At 34.4% G+C, this 22,368-nt stretch overlaps 1 protein-coding gene across 3 annotated transcripts; it reads right to left on the bottom strand.

Moving 5' to 3' along the window:
• Positions 1–1,244: 1,244 nt before the first annotated feature.
• Positions 1,245–22,102, bottom strand: PDLIM3 (PDZ and LIM domain 3). Of its 3 annotated transcripts, XM_062575710.1 has the most exons (8): positions 21,865–22,102; positions 15,978–16,129; positions 14,849–14,933; positions 11,057–11,124; positions 7,442–7,705; positions 4,841–4,968; positions 3,560–3,671; positions 1,245–2,713 (listed from the first exon to the last, which is right to left on the bottom strand). In XM_062575710.1, the coding sequence occupies exons 1-8, from the start codon at positions 21,955–21,957 to the stop codon at positions 2,524–2,526; spliced, it is 1,092 nt and encodes a 363-aa protein (XP_062431694.1). In that variant the 5' UTR covers positions 21,958–22,102; the 3' UTR covers positions 1,245–2,523. The 3 variants fall into 3 exon arrangements, with proteins under 3 accessions (XP_062431694.1, XP_062431691.1, XP_062431692.1); XM_062575707.1 differs by lacking the exons at positions 7,442–7,705; positions 11,057–11,124 and adding an exon at positions 11,575–11,762; XM_062575708.1 differs by lacking the exon at positions 7,442–7,705.
• Positions 22,103–22,368: the final 266 nt, after the last annotated feature.

The following is a 22,368-nucleotide window of genomic DNA, read 5'->3' as shown; positions in this document are numbered from 1 at the left end:
TTTTTCAAATCTCCCCAAATAGCCCTGCTATTTCACAGCTGTTTGATATTTGAAGAGTCCAGATGACAACTGTGTGAAGTCATATTTAGTATCTTCTCTCCATCTAAAAATAAATGCCATACCTCTCTGCAGCTTGTAATATATATAAAAAAGAAATCTGGACATAGCTGAGTGACATAGTAGAATTAAGCTACTGGATTTGCTGGCTATGCCATTCTTAAGCCAGTGGATAAACTGGATAATTCTTTAGTTGGATGCTCTGTGAAGGAGTTATGCCAGGAAGCACTGACAACCTAGTGAAATAAAAGTGGCCTTGAACATGCTATGAAGAGAGTTGCTCGTCTTTCTCTCACATTTAAATATCCATATATTTAATTGCTGCAGACTGAAGAGACTGTAGGATGAAATTTCTTGTTTTTCTTCTTCTCTATCAGGATCAAGGATGTTATAATTTGCATGAATTGAAAATCTTTGTTTCCTGTATATTGGTGTAAAGATTTTCACATTAGGTTGCTACTTGCAATTAGATAGGCTTCCCTTCTAGTTCTATTAAAATAATCTCCAACACTGAACCTCTCAAAATAGCACCATGTCATGATGCAATGCAACTGAACTTCCAAGAAGATTTGGCATCAGATCGTGTTCTGTGACTTTCTCCTAACCTGACAGTTCTTGTAGCTGTATTCCTGAGAATTTTCTCAGATTTATTTCTTGTGTGTTAGGCCTGTTAAAGAGAGGGGAATTTCTGTTCTTCAGTTTTGACAGCACATGATCACATTCAGTTTTAGAAAGCCAATTATGTCCAGATTGTATATTCAAATGCTTAATACAAAAATTGTGTTCCATTCTTGCCAGAGGTTTGATAAATCTGAAGCATACTCCTCTTGAAAGCATACTCCTCTTGAAAATGCCTAACTTCTATTATTGTCAAATCACTTGATGCTCACACTTGCTCATTTTTCATACCAGAGGAAAAAAAATACAGAATCTTAATCATATGTAGTAGATTTATTTTTAGCTTCAGTTACTGCACAAAGAAATGAACATTAAACAATTATTTTAAAATACCAATGACATTTCAGGTTTGTAAAAATAGACATTATGTGCATTATCACCTTCAAAAGGATTTTCAGATTTAGTTTATGGGCTATATCAGTAGAAAAATATGAATACTACACATAGCCTCTTTGATATGTGAGGAACAGAATTATGTTTGGTATCCAAAAATAATTCAGGAACTAGCCTTTAAAAAGGTGCATCACTATATGCTTTTATTTTGCAGACATAAATTATAAATGCAGTGATACATTTTTAAAATGTTTTAATTCTGAAATAGTACTTTAACAGAACTTGAAAACTTTGATTATGCAGCTATTGTATTTCAGGCTTTGGGACACATCTGATTTTTTAGAATAAATTTAAAGTATATACAGCTTCTTATTTTGGTTTCATATTTTTCTTACATTTTAAGCTTCTTGTATTGTAGAATGGGAAAAGAATATAAGATTGTTTGCCACTGAAGTTGGTCATCTCTTGTACACTTCATATAAAACTTAGTAGATTTGTCCAAGTTTTAATTTACTGCCAGTAAAGATATTACGATCATATTTTCACATTGTTTCTATTATGAAAATTGAAAGATGGCGAGGCAGAAGTACCATTTTCTACAGAAAAGCTTTTAAATTTACTTTCATTCTTAATTTACAGTGAACTCCTGTTAGCACAAATTCTTTCTTTTCCAAGAACAATGAATTTGTGTGTGCCTCAACAACTTTCTGCTAAGTGAAGTGAAAGCTAATTTCATTGCAATTTGCACTTTGCAAATCATTAAAACAACATAGAAGTTCTATTTTGCTTTTTACTAAGAAGTCTTTATTTTAGTAGCTGTTTTATTTTATCAATTGATATTAATTCCTTATTACACTTGTTGCATCAGAAAATTAAGTAAATAAAACCCCAGATCCAAAGCAAGGTAAGCAAAACGTATATGTGGCATATTAATGAATTAAAGAGTAGATGGTTGAAGCGGACACGACCAGTGAGTTGTTTTGTACTCTTCACGTAAAATAGCTGCTTTGCTAATGATCTGTCAGGTGTCTTAATTTGGTAGGGCCCAGCCTGTAACACAGCGGGGCCTCTAATGGCTGTGATGTTTGCACTGATATTTAATTTGTGTTAAAAATAATGTCTTCATTACAGTATATGTGTGTACTACAATAATTATATAAGACCTCAGCTGTTTCAGTGTTTTAGTCCAGTACAGCTGATATCAGGACTCTTTCAGTTAACACTCCATTGAATTATATTGTCATCTTTGAAGATAATACTTTAGCAGAATTTTATTGGTATAATTATGCTACTAATTTTATTCGTATAATTATGCTCCATCTCACTCTGAATGCCATAAGAAAAGGTTTAAAAGCTACTACTTTGGATTCAGACCAAAGTCCTGACAGTGTATTGCTGTCCTAAGCTGTTAATGGCTTTTTGTGTGCATGCATATAATTGTGTGTTAATGTAAGACTAGCATTTTGGGTAAACAGTAACTGCTTCATATCCCTCTGGTGGTCTCATGCGAGCTCGTGCATGAGCTTCACAGTATAATTGTCCCTCCACAAAGAAGTAGCCCTTTTGTTTCAGGTTCAGATTGCAGTCAGAGCACACAAAACATTCTGGGTGCCGGTACTTATCACGTGCCTTCACCACTGTTCCTCTATTTGGAAACAATAAAAAGAAAACAAAATTAATAAAATTTGGAATTTAAAGTGAGAAGAAACTATAATATGACAAAAAAGTAAGTTCTAGGTATTTATGTTAAGGCCTTTATGTTATTCATCTGCCATTTTTATTTTTCCAAATGCTACAAACATATTTTAAGGTTGGAAATTGATTTTTGAATAAGTAAAATAAAAGTGCCATAGAGATTATGACAGACAATTCAATAGTTCATTGGAAAGCCAGATCTTGGTTACAACACAGAAAGTACAGTCTAAAAAATCAAAAGGTGACAAAATGAGTTTAAAAAACACATTTCTTTTCCTTACTGACTATGGTCTGAGCTCATTATCTGTATTCTTTGGCGAAGTTGTCATTGAGATACACAGGCCATTGAGATGTAAGTCTGATAGTTTCAAAGTAGGCTCAGAAAGCATCCTAGAAACTCACTAGATTGTGAGAAAGATGCTTTATTCTGTTAAGCAACTTTCAGAATCCATAAACTGCATATTACATATTTAACAAATGTAGTATAGGTAACTGCTGGTTTCATTTTCTATATATTAATGACTGACTTGCAAAAGGTCCTGAGACATCTTAACTGAAGCTTTGATGATATGTGGTTGTATCTGACATATCTATTTAAAGTGTCTAAGATATGGGTTAATGATTTGGGATTTAGAACAGATTAGATAAGATTTGTTCTAGTATCTCTATTCTCCAGAAGCATTTTTCTAATAGTGCGGAGAGATTGTCCCTTGGAAAGTATTCCTGCAGTTGTTGGTGGTGTTTGAGGCCTTGTGCTTAAACTAGAGATTTTTATAACTAGAAAGAAGCAACTTACACAATGCCATTCCCACATTTGTCACACAGTGGCACTTTCTGGACATTCGCCGTGCCGGTTGGTATCTTTGTTACAGGTGCTTTCACACTTCTTGTGCCCATGGGACGTCCATCTGAGAATCAAAGCAATCCCATTATGTACAGGTTATTATAAAAGTATCTGATGCAGTAAAATACCTTTTTTGGAAATATCCACTTCTAATTTGACTTACAGGTTTTCCTTATATCGACTAACAATAAAGTTTCTCTGTACAAGTTTAGTAGGTCAGGTCCTGTGCCTTTGGAATTGGCAAGAGGATTGTGTAGCTGTAGCTAATAAAGCAGGGACAACAGTGATTATAAATATAATGCTCTCCATGACCAATCTGCCTTCCTTCTTCACAGCTGCCTCATGGACATTGTCTCACTATCAGATAGTTATACTATCTGAATGTTATACCAAAGACGTAGGTCTTTGGTATAACAAGAAGGAGGAGGATTTGGTTTTAACATAGCACATCAACTGAGACCTACTGTTGAAAAGTTTACTTATCTGTGTAACTAATCAGGCAATAACTTCTGATTATAGGAAGTTGTGCAATGGATATCAGATTAGTGACATTATATGAATATAAATTATAGTAAAACATAAGAAGAAAATGCCAAACAAAATCTCACAGTAATGTATGTATAGATAAACAGATGCGTTTATCCCTTCTCTGGTAAATATTTTGATACAAAAATTAAAAATTTAAGATCTACCTGTTAAGTTAATTTTGCTTATATTTTATTTTTTATACTTGTTATAAATGTAACAAACCTGTAACCTTTAATAGTGTTCCTGATTATTTTCAAAAACTCATAATTTGAAGGAAATGGGACTGTAAATGGTATTGTTGTCTTCAATTTTATTTAGAATGAAGAGGGGATAGGTGAAATTTACCTCAGGAGTTGGTTTAAATTTCTCTTTTCCTGGATGTGGTATATTTTTTTTTTCTTAGTATCATGAGTATATGCAGCTAGCTGCAAAAACTTTTATCATTCAGTTAAAATCAACTTTGTACATTAACAGGCTTAAAATCTGAGAAGAGCTTCTACAAATGTGATTAATACTCCCATTTTATTCCCAGAGGACATTACTAGCTATAAAAATAAGGGGAAAAATTGTTAGGAGGCTGGCATTCTATCTATCATATTCAAAAAGATTTGGGTTTTCAGAATTTCTTACAGCTCTCATTTCTCTTCTCTTCTCTCAGACTCCCTCTTCCCACAAACATACTAAAAATGCTTCAAACATAATCACCTTCTTCAGAGACTAAATTCTGGAGCACTTTAAAGGAGCCAGACTGGCGAGGTTGACTGGGCTCCTCCTGATTGGCATGCAGCATCTTGTACACATCAGACTGGGGTACTGAGGTGGGAACCGGGTCACTGCATCATAGGGAGCAAGAGCAGATAAAACGATTAACAAACATAACTTTAAAGCAGTAGTTGTACCAAACACAGAATGTGAATTCAGTAAACAAGACAATCAGTTTCTTGAGCTACTGAAAAACACTTTTCTCCATCATAACATTGTTTTGTATAGGCCTCTCTTGATCAAATGCACTGAAAAAAAGGTAGCTGTGGAACTGTAACAAAAAATAAACCTACAAACTCAAGATAATATTTCCATAATTACTGTTCTGGCTCCAATGGCAACTGGAAATAGGCCAGTACCTGTGTTAAACCTCAAAGCAGTTGTATTCTTGTGATCAACTGCTGTATTACCAGTTGCTCTTTTGTGTGGTATTCAGAAATCCATTTTCATGACAGTTGGTTTCAACAATATTGTTAAAATCACAACTCATAACCTGGTGTAGGCTCAGCCAAAACAAATCTTTTGGGAAAATATCATGATGTCAAGGTGTTCTCACCTTTCTAAGTTGGTTCTGTTACTAGTTAATATATGATTATCTGATTAAGGTAATTGGTACTTATTTGACTTAAGAGTTAATGGTTGAATTCCCATTGACTCATGAGCCTAAGCTTTTATCAAGAATATTTCATGGTTCATTAAAGTGTATTAAATGTTTTAAATTAATCTTGATAACTAATGTTTTAAGTAGTTGAGGGGAAGAACAGATGACTACATGTACTGACAGCAATTAGTCTGAACACATACCATCTGTAAACTTCTAACTGTCACTGGAACTAGTTAGAAAGGTCAAAATAGACTTCAGTGAAGTCTTTTACCTCACTGATACGTAGGTAAGTGTTCAGTATGAAATTCTTGTTACAACTGGACTCCTAGTGTCTATTAAATCTCAGGTAAATTTCTCCTGGAAATAAACGACTAATTGCACAGGGGATTAGACTGACTTTTGACTTACAGGGTTTTGTTTGTTTTCCAGTGTATCATCTAGACTAACAGTAACAGCATCAGGAGTTTGGCAGCTGTGTATTGACCTCTATTGGTTATGTTAATTGTTTTCATCATGAACCAGATTTCTCAGCCATTTTTTAACTGGTGACGAAAATACCATTTTCTTCTATCATTATAAGCTTGTAATCTATAGAAGTAGTTTACTTTTTAGAATTCTTACCAATATCTTCCTAAAAATTAAACTAACAAGTGATATAAAAGTATGTACAAAACACAAAAAATACTTACTGGTTAGGGTTTGAGATAACATTTCTAAGTTCATGAATAATGAAGAGGAGTCCCAAAACAAAAGAGATATTTCAGAGCTGTGTGGAGAATCAATTGTCAAACTGGGAATGTCATAGATGTTTGTGACAGCTGATTACTCTGGGCTTAATCCTTTATTTCAGGATAAAGAGAAAGCAAGGTGGCTTTTTTCTTTTCTCTTTAATTTTTATGATTAAAGATAAATAATCACGCAACAGAGTAATATAATCACTCTGCAAAGACTTCATGAAGTTCAGTATTGTTTTCATGAGATCAGCATAAACTTAAGTACTTCAATATATGTATGTGATATTTATGGTTAGTAACATACCAAATCTGAAAGGTGCTGAAGAAAGCTCACTGGTGCCAATGATTAATGTTTCTTATTTAAAAAAATTAGTAATTGATTTTAGTTTACACTGTACATATTATAAACTATTAATTTAAATGCTGTTGTAAAACAGAAAAATAAGTTGCTGTGATGCAAGGTAAAATAAAGGAATATGAATGGTGCCTTGAAAAAAAAGAATAGAGCTTTAGGATTTTCTTTTGTCTAAACTTCATCTTTATCCACAAAACGTTCCTGCCTGACTTTAATTATTGCAATGGATAAAATTCATAAATCAGTTTTTGACCATTACAGAGATCAATGAGTAGGCCTACAAAGTCAATTTTGTCTCCTTTTTGGATAAGAACTACTGATGTGGAATGAGCCGTCCTAGATGAGAGTTAACTAAGTAACTAGAATACTATTAACATCTACAAGATTTCCAGAGATTCATAGCTTATCTTTCAACAGTTCAAATCAGTTGAGAGTTAATGCTATTATTTTTATTAATAATTAATAAGAATAAATCATTAAATGCTTGTTAAATAACTCTTAATTATGATAACAATAATAACTAGTTGTGAATTTAGGGGGGAATCAGAATCTTGATTTGGAGTGGTTAGTCAGCTAACAATCTAAATCATCAGCTTTTATTATTAGATACCAATAAAAGATTATTTTATATGAAATATTTATTGGTGAATACTGAAGGACTTCTTTAATACTTTGGGTTAAGGAGTATTTTACTTGTATTTTGATAAAAATGATAAATGATTTAGTTTCTCTTTAACCCTTATATACATTATCCCAGAAACAGTGTAATATTATTAAAGCTCATGAATAGATGCTCTATATCTGTTCTAAATTTGCATATTCATAACTACTAAACATACTGCTCTAATTACCTCATTATAGGTGTTTCCCCCAGAGCTGTAGAAACTTGGCCTTGCAGTGTTTCCATGATATTGTCATCTGAGTACAACTGCATAGGTGTATTAAACTGAGCGTGTACAATCTTGACACCAGGAAGTTCCATTTCCAAGGGAATGTTAGGGGCCATCTTAGATACTGCTTTCAGCTCGGTAGGGCAGATAGAGCTAACAGTGCTAATTGAAGAGGGAGTGCTGCGTCCACTGCCACAGTCAATCCCCGAAGGAGTGCTGCATCCACTGTGTTAATAGCCAGATTACAGAGAGGTGTGCAATGCATACCAGATTATGCAGAAGAAAGACAAAAGTGAAGGAATACGGTGATGTTAACAAGGCTGAAAACAAATGATAACAAATACAAAAAGCAAGAGTTCAGAAAATAGAGAAAAGCAAAAGTATGTGTATCCACTGAAAAATATTTTCTTGTAAGAAGTATCAGTGTCAACTTTAAGCATTCCTTAAAATTCTGGTATGTATTTTATGTAAAGATAATTCAGAAGAGAATATTACTTTGCATTTTTAGTGCTAGATTTTATTGGAGAGTTAATTAAGCCTCTCCAAAGCTCTTTGTTCTAGATGAGTAATTCTTAACATCTACAAATAGGAAAAATGAGTTTATGTGAGTTGTCCGTGTCAGTGACAGAATAAACACATGCAGTACTGGAATCCTAAACACATTCCAGTCCTGTACTTAACACACCATTTCAATCCATGGTTGAAGAGGCTTCTAAAATGTAGTGGAAAATAATGAGTGTGACTCTTCCTAGATCTCCTTGAAGTCTACAATGAAGTATTTATTAATATTTTAAAGCTAACAATATACTTAGAATTTTTAAAGTATTTGCTGAATTTTAAAGAAAAAAATTGTTGGAAAAAACAGTCATACTTTTGCATTTCTAAATATAGTGTTTCCAATGGAATGTAAAGTGGCCCTTCACAAGAACAGTGAGTATAATCAGAGAACGCATTTTGGTCAGACCTTTTCAAGGTCTTTTGAAAGCTTTTGAAGTTGATTTTTCAATATTTTAAAGTATTTCATATATAATAAAAAGGATGTACCATTTTTGAGAAATATTAATGTTACTGTACATACTGAAGTAAAGTTACTACACACAAATTTGATGTCTCTGAAAAAGGACTTAAAATAATGTTGTGACCCTCCATAAGACCTAAAGTCTTTTTCAGTGTTACCATTTTGAACACTTGTCTATTTTCTCCATAGCACTTCAGAGACTTTCTTCGTTTAGGGATATTTATTTCCTGTTACTTTGTATCAGTTCATTAAGCAGGCTTTATACAGTCATGAGTTACCATTTATGTGATATTCAGAGTTACAGGATGATATATGACTTAATCTTTTTGCTCCAAACTGGTTGCAGTTGGTTCTTTCCAAACTAAATGGTTCTGTGTAAATGAGGGAGGATACCGTATTACACGATTAGATAATGCAGTATGGTCACTGCCCAGTAGTTATTTTTGAGTGGAGAAGACGACCCAGAGTTCTCCCTTTGATTCAGTGGGAAATCGTGTAGAACCACTTTCTCAAAAATGTAAAGGGAAATGCATCCTCTACCATCAAAGACATATCAAAAGAAAGTCAATTGTAGAAAAGATAGGCAAATCTTAAACCAAGTGTACAGTTCTAGTTCATCACCCAGCGTAAGCCAGCTAAAAAAAATAAAACAGGGCATTTTATAAATTTACAGGCTTTTTTTTTTTTTTTTTTTTTTTTTTTTTTTTTTTTAATTAAGACCACCCTTAGATTCTGTGATAGGATAAGTAAGTTATAAGTTTTGTCAGTGCTGATAGTGTTAGTAAATGGAAAATAATAGGAGAAAGCTAGAAAAGGCATAACCATTGTGGTCAGCAGCCAAAGCATTATTAAAGCAAAGTAAAGAATAAATAAAATATAATAATATATAAATTATAACTACCACATTCTTTTGTCAGAATAAAATCTAAAATTGTTGCTAATGTCAAATCTGTTAGCTCAGTCCCACTGTCCATAATCAGGTCTTCTTTTAGTGGAAGTCCTATTTTGATTTGGCCTCAGCTGTCCTACAGAGACATTTAGTCAAGATGGAGATTTGTTTTTTACTGTGCGTAACAGAGGGTATACAATAAGCCAAACAAGTGAAAAAGGAATTGAGAAGCAGTGTGACAACCACTGCTTTGTAAATACAGCATTCTTTATTGGAGATTTTGGAGTTCGTAAGTACAGACTTTTCCAGTGTTAGAACACCTTACAAATCTTACCTAACTAAGGTTCTAAAAGTTGCTGCACTTCTGTCAGGTTAATTTTTTCAGATTTTTTCCATCAGCCATGCTGGAAAATGATGATTTGCTTACATGTTTTCACTGAAAACACTGTGTATCTAAATGAAATTTCTGAATTATGGGATTACATTCTGGTCTACCCATTAGAACCTTTGTAATCAGATTAGGTGCCTGTAAATGGTACCCAAGGGTGAAAAAGTCAGGTTAGATACACGCAGCTGATGCCCAAAATTAGAGGACACGTACATTTGCTAAGGACTGTGTTGTCATTTATCATGTACCATAATGAGGCTGCAAGGAGATACAGGCCCTGTCTCTCCACTGAGGCAGTATTCTACATTGTTAGTTCGTGTTAACGGATGGAGGCTCTATCTAGCTGTTATGATCTCTTCTTTATCACACAGGTGGTTGAAAAATTTAACGCATCTCACAGAAACTGATACTCTGTGTGAGATTGACCGTTGTACATCAAAATCAATTATCATCTTGATTTTTTGGTCTAGTTTATCAGACTTTAATTAGTGTAACTGAATTTCAGACATTTGTAACCTTCAGAATGACATGCAGAGCACTAAATCCCCTAGTAAAAACTGTAACTACTAGAAAGGAAAAGAATAGCATTGTAATATATTGGATCACTCAAGCACTGTTGAGCTTGCTTGCCTTTTTAGCCACAGATGTTGCATTGTTTTCCCCTCGGTATTTAAGACTGTAAAAATAATACTAAGTTAGGCATTTCAGATGCGATAAAGGAAATTTACACTAAAAAGATGAAAGTAAGCATGTAAGGTTTTCTGCATTTGAGAGCTTTACAGATCTGTGGCATCAGATAATACTATTTTAGGTCTGCATCAGGTTTCCTTCTGAATAGAAGAGTCTGCTGAAGAGTAAACTTTGCAACCTCAGCACGGTCAGATGATAACTGATATAACTAGCTATCTTTTATTTAGCAAATTAACAAAGTACATATATTCTCATTTGGATAGAAGAATTTCATAGCTCTCTGGTTTTATAAATATGCAATATCCAGTGCAGCACTGTACTATAAATTGAATCAAGTACAGTTATTTAAGATTTGTATCAGTATAAATGAGATTAGAATCTTGATCTGCTTTCTTTTGGAAATAGAATTCTGAGTTTCAAGCCTGATCTCTGCAAGTCAACAGTTTTATTTAATAGGACTGCAGCTTTAGGTTATATAGTACTATAAGCTAATTTCAAATGCATCCGTATTCTTTATTAATATGAGTTGTGAGTATCTATTAAAAATAACACCATGCATCCAAATCCAACACAGCACTCAGAGTTTATAACCTGCTTCGGCCTGAGACTACGAAAGGTTTGGGCCGAATATTGTGCTTGTGTTCAAAGTAGTTCATATCCTGTAAAGAAAAGAGGGTTAAAATAACTTCCTTCAGCCTGTAAATGCTTATTTCTAAATAAAAAGTGACTTACAAATTCTGAAAATAGTAACCATGAAGTAATCATGTTTATTTTGTACGTTCCTGGTACTCAAAATATAATCACTTTGGTATTCAGAGACTTTGAGAGTATAGGAGTGTTACTCTGAGTGTAAGAGGGAAGGATGGAAGGTAGCATTGCAGCCTAGTTCAGAGAGAAAATTTTAGCTACCTGCAGAGATGCTACTAGAGAGCTGAATGTATAGATTTCAGTGTTGGAAAAAATTTCTTCATCTATCACCAGTTTTTGGAGAATCATTAAGCTCCTGATTATTAGAAAACAAAACAGCAAGAGCTGGACTTTTTAATTGAAAACAAAAGAGTGATACTACCAAAAATCACCGTATATTATAAGTAAATGCCAGTACTCACTTGTGAGATGAGTTAGAAATGAGACCCCTCAGTTGTCCATGAAGCGCATCTTGTATATTGCCAGATGAATACAGCCCAATTGGAGAATTATAGGAGGAGCTCACTACCTGTCTTTTGTCATCAATATTTGCTGCTGCAACAAAAGGCTGGGCCCTTCTGTTATGAGCTGTACCAATAGGCTTGAATTCCTGTACATAATAGGCAGACAAAATACACAAAGCTACAATGCACACCAAAGCTAGTAATGAGTAAAACTGACAACATCAGTATTGTTAATCTCTGCATTTTTTACTTTTGCAATTTCGTTATTTTTTTAACTGGTGCAAGCATACTATACTTTGCCATAGCAATTTTCTATATGCTACATAAGCCATATGCATTCAGAGATTATTATTTTTCTGCTTCAGGACAAACAAAAGGCATTCTATATTTGTAAACAGTGTGAAATTTTAGTATTTCAGCAAGAAATTTAAGGGATGAATACTATAGGAACCTGTGGTAGAAGTATTGTTGTTTACTTTATTCTTTCAGAAGCATTTCACGTGTAGTTAGCATAATTGCTTCCCTTTATGGTTAATCCCTGGTTTCTGTTTTTTTGTCATACACTGGTGGAGGGAATCAGAAAAATACAGAGATTTTATAATTAATGTGTCTTGTAGGAAACCATCATTTTTAACCCTTCTTTCAGCAGAAGTAGTCTTGAATAGACTTCAGATTGATATATCCTTCTGACTTGATTCAGTACTTTGAGGCTTACCTGTGCATCAAAAATTGTAATGCTGCATAATGCAAAGACAATATAAAATCATTGTAAATAAATAAAACCCAGAAATGAGTAAGTGAGAAATCATTCTGCCTACGTTGGCTTTTTTCTGGAATACAGTTTTGTTTATTATTGACCCAGATCATTGCCTCCGGTTGTGGAATGCATAGGAGTATGATCTGGAACTGGAATCTCCGATGCCTTTCCAGATAACTTCCCATATTCTTCAGTGGTGATGGGCAAGGGATGACAAAGATTTTTGACTGTGCAAAAATATGCTTATTTGTGTTGTGTGTTTAGTATAGACTTCTGACTCTTTGTCAGCTGAAGTCTTTTACTAATTCACAGCAGTGGGTTTTTGTGTTTCTTATAGTGGATGAAGAAGGTTTGCTGGTGAAGTCCGTCACCTTTTCCTGGTGTCCTCCAGGAAAAGAACATTTTCTGCTTTTCTTAAAAGGAGTATTATTTAGCTCAGCTTGAGCTCCTATGCTTATGGAATGAAAAGCTTTGGTTCTTTACAGACAGGTTTCTAAAATCTGAATGGGTGTCTTAGAGACTGGAAGTGGCCTTGGTAAAATAGCACAGATAATTAGTACTTTAATAGAAATAGCTTACTACTCTGATTATGGCTTTGTTTTTGAGATGCATGTCTGCCCTTGTGCTTCAACTCACTGTAAAATTTAGGTCATCTAACAACAAATTTGCAATGGATGAAATGTGAAGCGAGTACAGATCTTTCACACCTGCTGAGTTTTTTCTTGTTCCTAAATTTTCAGAGCAAATCTCTGTTAGAAATTTTGAGAAGTGTGATTCGTATAATAGGGATACATCTATAATACTATAAGCTATTTCTGTATTTATGTTTATGTTCTATTGTGTCATGTGGCCTATAAAGAATCTTCTGATACTGCTAATTGAGATTTATTTCAAATTGTAGAAGCTTATATGTAGAATACTAGAGCTTTTTACTTAATCACTGTGTACAGATTAGATTGTCTGATGTTTGCTATCACATATTTTTATTGGTGACACAGCCAGTATCTTCAGCTTTGAAATTATTCAAGTGCAATTGTGATCTTTCATTTATGTCTTGCAAGCTATACAAACTAGTCTCTTCATTCTGCTAAACAAAATTCTAAATATAGTTGTTTTTGATACAGAAATCCATCTTTTAGATTACCCTGACCTTTAAGAATGTAGAAAAAAAATCCAGTTGAAATAAATACAACTATTAGCAAAAAATGAAAGATAAATTTGAATACTCAAATCCACAGAATAAATCAAGATAATAAGAGCACATTAGACAAATGTGGACACATTTTTGACATCTGCAGGTTTTTATTTATTTCTCAAAGCGTTATTTCACTTTTAAGACAAGATCAAGTTTCTGTTCAAAGTTTTGGTAAACATTTTCTTTTTTTAATTGTGAAATCCTGTATGTAAATTGAGCCTTATGCTTTCATTTAAAACAGTAGTTTCAGAAGCATTTTTATGAAGAGACCAAAAGAAAAGTCATGGTTATACAGGATGTGCAACCAGAAAAATGCGAACAGCAAAAGCAGTTCTACTAAATGGAAATGTTTAGCAGCAGTACACTAGAACAGAATACAAAAGCAGCAGTTGGATAAATGAGCACAAAGATTTTACTTGCAACCCTTTGTTTCTGTCTGGTAGAATTGGGTTGCAATGGACAAAGTATATTAGTAAATGGAGGTAATTACTACAGTTTAGGATCATGTCTGCTCTATGAAATATACTAACCTCAAAATATTGTAAAATTATTTAAATCTGCGAGGCAAATGTATGATACAAAACATACCAAAACCCAACCTTGAACACTGTCATTTCATCCCCTTTTTATTTCTTGATGACAAATGAACAGCACAGAAAACATGTGGCAAGTTTACAATATAGAAATGGTGAAACAAGAATTTGCAGTTAGAATTAAATTCCATTTTCTTTTTAAATCATCTATTCACGTAAAATGTCACTGACATAAAATACAGTAGCAAAAATAGTCCAGCTCTTGTGTTTATTGGATGTCATTGAATCAATGAAAATTCCTCTTTTAGTTCAAAAACTAAACAAGAACTGAATGCAGTTCAAATTCCCAATCAGGAATATTCAAGTATTACAGTATTTAATTTGTTAAAATTTTTATAGCTGACTGCTGTCTTTTTTGCAGGGCTAAATACATTTTTCATCGATAGAAATATCAGAAACAGAATGAATGTAGCACCAAAAGTCTGTAAGCAGCAGCCCCCTGGCAACAAATCCAGCAAGGACTACAGGATGGTATTCATTGGGGATAATTGTCATGACAGTACACAGATGTTTGCATTCTGGAGGTATCACATCACTAGCAAATCTTTATCTCTGAATGTTGTTAGGGAAGAGGGGGAAGGTCTTCAAATCTAGATTAGCGTACTTACGTTTCAAAACTTGATTGTAAGCGGTAATATACTACAAAAGACAAATTGAAATGAATAGTTAATTTATAAGAATTCATACCTGTGGTTCAGCTTCCAAATTTATCTTGTATGGGTGTGCTTTGCCATCTTCTGACACTTGTGGGGACCATAATTTAGTTTCTGTCCTATAAAAAAAGACAGGCAGAAAGTAAATAACTTTAATTCTGTAATACTTGCAATAGTAAAATAAAATGCAATCTGAAAATTTGTATTTTGTTCTATGCTTTTCTAACTTTTGATGTAAAATACTTTAACAATATATGTGTACTATACTTTATTAACAATATAAAAAAACACACATTTTATAAATGATGTATACTATGAACAACAAGAAATAATATATGAAGTTACTAATTACTCCTCAGAGCATTTTACAAAAATAAGTGAATAAATTAATAATAATATTAAGCTACACAACATGATTTTTCTTATGATTGTAACATCCATTTAAGGTTTGCTTTTCAAAGTAAGGGGAGTGCAATCTATGCATGTAAAGTGTATATACAATTGTAAATAGAAGTTACCCAGCTGATTCTTTGAGTTGACTAGTATCAGTTACAATTCTTTGTTGCCAGTGGGAAATTTTGCATCTTATTTTAAAATAATGTAATATTACTAATAAATTTTAGTATAGTGTGTACACAGTAGTACCATTTGTTACATAAGTATCAATAGTTAATATTTTAAAATATGCACATATTCCATGTGCATAATTAGACCTACCTTATTTTGAAAATTCTTTCCTGAGAGTGTTGCTAAATGACATATATCAACTTGCAATAGAACCTGGAATTAAATATAGAAATTTCTGCACCTACTTCTGGGTTCTAGTAACTAAATAATGCTCCTTTTGAGAAAAATACATCTTTATTTGGAAAGAAATATTGTGGTCAGTTATAATGAAGTGCTTTGCCACCCCAAGGGCCTCACATCAGTCAGAGGTGTTTGATTCTTGGAGCCAGCTGGGAAGTGTGATTTTGATTAAAGGCTGAGCAAACTCAGTTAGGAGATGGGATGATACACCTGGAATTGGTGAGGTAAGTCTGGGTGCTTGTTATTTAAAGGTTTTGTAGCATTCTCTAAACCATTCTGAATAGTTACATTGCATAATCACTTAGTTGGATTGTATCTTCTTTCAGTAGTAAGCAGACATATACATATATGCATACCTCTCAACTTTCAAACAAAGCTGATGTGTAGCTGCTTTAATTTTCTCCTGGGCATCATTATGTGTCATGTTCTCTGTGCTTTGACCATCAATAGCAACAATAGTATCACCAGGACACAGGTTGGCAGCTGAAGCCTTGCTTCCAGGTGTAATCTGGGAAAAAAAAAGATCAATTTTAAATTCTTAAGCACCATACATACATACAAACTGGTAGAGGAAATAAACTTTACCAGGCTTCCCTGTTTTCTATTGGATTGTGGGGGAAAATGGGACTATAAACACTCACAAGAAATTTAATTCTGCTAGTCCCTCTATAGTTCAATTGTCAGCTCACCATTTAAGTGCTTTATATATCATAACTTCAAAATAGATAAAATTGTCTTCATGCTTCTGCATTAAATAGTTTATACCTCCATTTTCTGTATTTACTGTAACTTGTCTTTGAATTTTCCTTCCTAGCCTCTATTATGTAATTTACTTAAAAAAGCAATTAAGTTCTCCCTTACAACTTCAGGTAATAGCTGAATAGCATATATTGGCCAGTTATCCTGCTTAATGTTCATGTGCGTGATGTGCCAGTTGACTACATAAAACAGAAAGCCACTTGCGATCTTACCGCACTTAGGGAAATATAACAGCAATTAGTATACTTCCTGTTACTCTGGCTCTCATGTTGCATTTCTAAATAATAGCTGTGCTAATAATACCAAACTTACATTTTTCTCTTTACAAGTGTTTATTCATGATCCTGAGCTCCTTAAAGTGCTTAGCTTTACTCCCATTGCATTTATGTAACAGACTCTGATCCTTCAAGGTGGTCTATGTAGAGCAATTCAAATACCTCAGGGAAATATAATGAAGACAGTGACATTCACAGAAACAGCCCTAAGCTTATTTCTCTGTGCTTTTTTTTTTCTTTTTTAAATCTTGTTGATCATCTACTACATCATAATTAAAATAATGGAAATGAAACACCCTTTCTGTTCTAAAATAACCACTGTAGAGAGGCCACAATCTTGGATGCTACTTAAGCGTATTCTAGAAATCTTTACTTGGCAGCATGTGACTTCTTGTATGATCACATCATTTAAACAGGTCTTTGGTCACTGAGTGGGATTCAGGTCCCTTAGCATAGGCACCTATTGCCATTTTAGGTGGCCTTGAGTAGCCAGGACAACAACATGAAATTGATGGACGAAGCACAAGAACTTCTGGAATTCAGCCTGTCTGAATTCAGCAGACCAGAGCAGGACAGGTTGGTGCATGTAAAAATAATACTAACTGCTTATGTTTAAGCAAATGAATCCCAATATAAAGTATCAGCATGCAAATACAGTCTTACAAGAGCAGCACTTTTATACCAAAAAACCCCATCCGTGCCATGTGTGAAGTAAAAAAGCTATGGGAGAGAATTCATTTCACTGCGTGTTCTGTGAAAGTCATAGCAAGTACTATCTGAGTGATTAAAAGCAATAAAGTATTGCTGTGCAAGAGACAATACTGACAGCATAAAAATTGGATAGAAATACTCTTTTTGCTATGTATTGTCCTGTATTAGCATTGGAACTGGCAAAAATCAGTGAAATAGGGTTTCTGCTCCTTCTGGCTGTCCACCTCTGCTTAGGGTTTGTTTTGTGTGATTTATTATTTTTTGTTTTCTAGCATATAAACTTATTTTTGATTTCTCCATATCAAACTGCAGTGAATGTACTATTCTCAAGTCAGGCAAACTTTCCAAATTGGTACTTGTGGCCAGCTGTAGGTTTTTAGCCTCCCATTTGCCAAAAGGATGAATAAAGTGCTAAAGTACCTGAAAAAACAGTTTGAGTCAATGAAGTTGCTCATAAATTCTACATCTGGAGTCTCAGAAATTGCTGTTTCTCAAACTTTAACAGCTGTGAGTGTAAATGAGCTACACTGAGACCACTTACACAGTTGTAATAAGAAAGGGGTAGAGTAACAATCATGCCTGTCACTTTAACCTGGAATGGCTCCTGACTTTGCCTAGCATGTTGTTTGTCATTTTGCATGAGTGCCTGTCTACTAATGCTCTAATAATCGAAACATAATGTCAAAAATAGCCGTGCTTGGTTCCTTCTCAAGTATAAGCTTGCTTGAATAACTTATGAAAGTTAATCAGTATCACACAGAATCACAGAGTGGTTGAGGTTGGAAGGGACCTCTGGAGATTATCTAGTCCAACCTCCCTGCTCAAGAAGTAGATAATGCTTTTTACATGGCACAACAAATGATTTGCTATATCTGTTGCATACTGCAGCAATGTACTGAGATATGGCCTTGGCTCATACAGCAGCCTCTGCCTAACAAGGTAAGTATCCCTGCAGCTGTGCTGATAGTAGAACCTAAACTCGTCTGTGTTGCTGGAAGTAATGCTTGATTCTTTAGATTTTCTTATTCTTTCTATGTTTTCACCAGCTGCAGTGATATCACTAAATGATTGGATGGGAATAGCATCACTTGGTGGTAGCAAAGAGGGAAATGGGCAAGAATCTGTATTTTCCTACTCCTTAGCTGAATTGATTATTGTCAGGCTTCTGGGGCTTGTCTGTGGGGCCTTAACCCCTAGATGGAGCTGTTGAACCCTACTTGTCCATGCCTTCTGGGGTGCAGAACTATCCACCCTAGTGCAGTCGTTTTCCCTGACCTACTCTGCCTAGGATACAGGAACCTCTACCCCATAATTCTGCAATACCACTTTAGTGGTGAGAGGTATGGTCTGGAGATCTGCCCCTAGGACAGGGTAGGAGAAGTATGGCAGAGTTCTAGCTCCTCTCTTCTTGGTGCATAGCAGAAAATCTTGGTAACTAGCATGACTGCTGCTTCGGGGGGGGGGGGAAGGTGGACAAAATTACTGCAGGCCTATGTCATAAAAAAAGGGCCAGATTGTGCATTGCAAGATCATACAGTTCCATGGGTATAATACTGGTATCGTGGATACCTCAATAATGTCAATGTTACTGTTTTTTGAGGAACTTATCTTTGATGCATTAAATTTAAATTGTGAATGCTTAAGTTTGTGTTATGGCCATCTCTCCCATCTCTGCTTCCTGAGGTAGATGTGTCATTGGTGCCTTCTGGGAATTTTAACCTTTGTCTGCAAGGAACAGGGCTGTATGGCCTTTCTGTTGCTCCTGTATTGTAGGAATCTCAGGTTTGGATAAATATAAGAATATGTGTTGGGGGCAATGTCTGTTATGAAGCTTTGAAGAATAACTCTCTTTATAGTGTATGTCTCTTTAAAAGATGTGTAAAACTCATCTTGCACAGTTGCATTAATATATTAATATTTCAGGGTTTTGGGGGGATGGGGAAGAGAATTAAGAACATGAGCAAGGAAAGTGGCTAAACATAAAATTAGATTAATATAAATACCTGCATTACAATCTGTAAAGATTTGTATTGAAATAGAACTTGTGAATCTAGAGTTGGTGACAGATTTTACCATTCCCTCCAACCTCTATATAATGGTTTCTCTAGGCATTCTCTATTCAACATGACTTAAATTCTAGGATTGAATTCATCTGAACACTTAACCTAAAATGCTGTCTTCTGTTGAAAATAATGAAACAGAAATATTTCAGTATGAGACTGGCTTTTAGATAGTCTCATTGCTGTAACTTCTTTGCAGTTATGTAAGGTTACAAAGATTTATAGAAAAGTTTTCAGTATTTCTATTTAATTTGTTATTTCTATGCCTAACAGAATCTAACTTATCTATTTTTAGTCCCCTCCTGTTTTATTCTCCTAAGGATCATGAGCTATGGTTTTTGCATTAGTTTGAAACAGTCAAGAGTTACTTTGCTTGGGAAATAACAGATTTTTTTTTGAGATGACATCTGTTTTTTAGACAGGTGTATGATGATCCCTTGTGTTGTCTATTTCTCAAACGTCTCCTGGTAAAAGCTTTCTGTTGTTGAACAGGAGATTTATCTAACCAAACTTACACCTGTCCCATTATTCAAAAGGTGTTTAAAAATAACTTCCATTTATTGTTCTAATCTCTAAAATATTTTTTTGCTGATGATGCTTTTGACAAAAGGAAAGTCTAGGCCCCAAAAAGCAGAGCATATGAACCTTTCACCACCTTTTGGAAGCTACTGCATGAATGCTTATTAGGGTTTCTTCTGAGTGTATATTTCAGCAAAAAAAATATTAATATTAAAAAAAGATTCCATTAAATTTCCTGAACTTGAACTAAGGAAACTTAAACATGTCCTTTTTCATATAAATGTTTTATAATTTTATTATAAATGTGATTTATTTAATTATTTATTCTTTGAGCAGTGCCATAATTTAGTAGAAGACGGCTGTTTATGCCTTGTGAGGCATTTGGTAGGTATGAGTCAATTGTAAAATCATTTTTTTTTTAGCAAGTTACATTTATAGCAACATCCTTTGTTAGTGCAGTTTTAAACTTCATTGGACTTAATCTAAACACAGAGAAAATACAAACCAGACACTGCTAAAATATTTTTCGTTAGAGATAATGGAAACTATTTTTCCTTTGGAGGCCCATAAAAGGCAATGAAGGCCCCCAAACATCCAGAGGTTTCTTTTCTTCTTTATTAGATGTTTTTTGTCTCCTGTTCTCCAAAGTTTTTGTTAGGTCCTACTAATATTTGTCATGAAATTACATAAAGCCAAATAGTAGCATTCTATTTTATTTCTGTTTAAAATAATAGGTAAGTTCTGATATGCTTATATGAATCTGGAATAAATAATTGACTGAAATTCATTTGTACTGCTATAATAAGTGAAATATTGGTGCTTAACCAGCTACAGACTCCTGTTTAGAAGCATATTTGCTGCAAGGCATCACCAGTGGTATCCATCCTGATGTTTATTTAATACCAGACATAGTGTATATATTGAGTCATAGTGCAGTGAGTTTTTTTTTTTTTTTTTTTTTTTAATTTGGAAGATCATAAAACCCATACTCATACGTCAGTAGATTGAGGTACTCAAAAGCAGCAAAAATATATGGAAAACTAATCCTAGCATCTGACATGTGTTGAACACAATTTTCAAAATATACAAATTATTAAAATATGTATTCTGTCTTTTAGATGCATCTATGTCTGTAGATGCAGGGCAGCTGATAATATTTTATGTGCCACATTCATCAAGTAACACTTTTCTTAAATAAGTTGAGATTAATAGCTTAAAAAACACTGAAAATGGAGGCTCAGATTCTTGCTGTCTTTTATTAGGGGATAGTGTAAATTGTCTGTTGCTAAATATGGCAGAAAACACTTAAGAATCATCTCCTCCATATTCAAGATTGGGTAAGTTATCTAATAATTCACTGATTTAACATTTGTGATACTGAAAACCTTCACTTATATAAAAACAGGTGCTGTTGCCTTTGCTGGCAATAAGCAGCTCTTGATTTAGTTGAGTGTCACATTAATCTTCTGAAGCTGGCACAAAGAGTTTACAAAGTATAAACTTCCAGAGATGAGGAACAGCTGCAGAGTGGTCTTTTCTCCAAGTAATCACACAGGCTGGTCATAAAAATGATAAAAGTGGGGTCTGGCCTTTAATAGGCTCAAAACTTATTTTCTCATCTGAGTGCATGGGGAAATCGTGCGATCGTGCCAGAGTTTTCCTAGCACTGAGGCACTGGAATTTAATTTCTGAGGATAAATAGAAATGTAGTTTAAACTCTTTGACCAATACACTAATCCCACAAATATGTTACACAAAACTTACAAAACCCTGTAAGCTTTCAGTTAACGTCTCAAAACTAGCAACTCCTTGCTAATTAACTAATGCTTCATCTGCATCTCTGAACTCGAGGAAAGTAAAGGGCAAAAATCTGAATTAATAAATGTAATAAATAGAAAGGAAATGGAAAAGATACGTACCCTGGTTATGATTAAGGGTTGATTAAAATCTATTCCTCCTGAGAGCCTGAATCCCCAGGGTGCTGGTCCTTGGAGAACAACGTTTTGTGGCATTGTGCAGACTTCTTGGTTACTATGTCTTTTTCCTTAGGTCTGTATGAGGAGTTGAGCTGTAGGAGGAAGGGTGCTGTCAGCAGAGTGCCTGCTGGACAGGGCAGCAGACCTTTGATAACTTCTGGGAAGTTTTACTCATCTCACAGTGGCAGGCACTGCACTTTATCCCTGCTCTTTACGTGACGTCAGCCAGTCCCTCAGCTTCTCCACCCACAGGGGGGAGTATCAAACTTGGACAGATAAAGTCTGAATGCTGGAAAGTTTACAACAAATACATCAGCTTTATCCGCTGCTTCAGCGGCCCCCTCAGCCTGACATTCAGTAAGCATCAGGTTGCAATGTCCTTCTGGTTTCTTAAAGCAGTGCTGTTACCCATTTGTTCTTATGCTGATTACATTGCTGGTGCTTGTT

Source organism: Rhea pennata, chromosome 4 (genome assembly GCF_028389875.1).
Source record: "Rhea pennata isolate bPtePen1 chromosome 4, bPtePen1.pri, whole genome shotgun sequence".
Lineage (NCBI taxonomy): Eukaryota > Metazoa > Chordata > Aves > Rheiformes > Rheidae > Rhea > Rhea pennata.
The sequence above is the reverse complement of the archived record's forward strand: the minus strand, read 5'-3'. Positions and strand labels throughout refer to the sequence as shown.

Coding starts and splice junctions, on each gene's coding strand:
- PDLIM3 (XM_062575710.1), bottom strand. CDS start 21,957: ATGCCACAAAACGTTGTTCTCCAAGGACCAGCACCCTGGGGATTCAGG. Junction 4,969..7,441: donor GGGGAAACACCTATAATGAG/GTAATTAGAGCA, acceptor CCTATGATGCAG/TGACCCGGTTCCCACCTCAG. Junction 2,714..3,559: donor AAATGTGGGAATGGCATTGT/GTAAGTTGCTTC, acceptor GTTTCCAAATAG/AGGAACAGTGGTGAAGGCAC.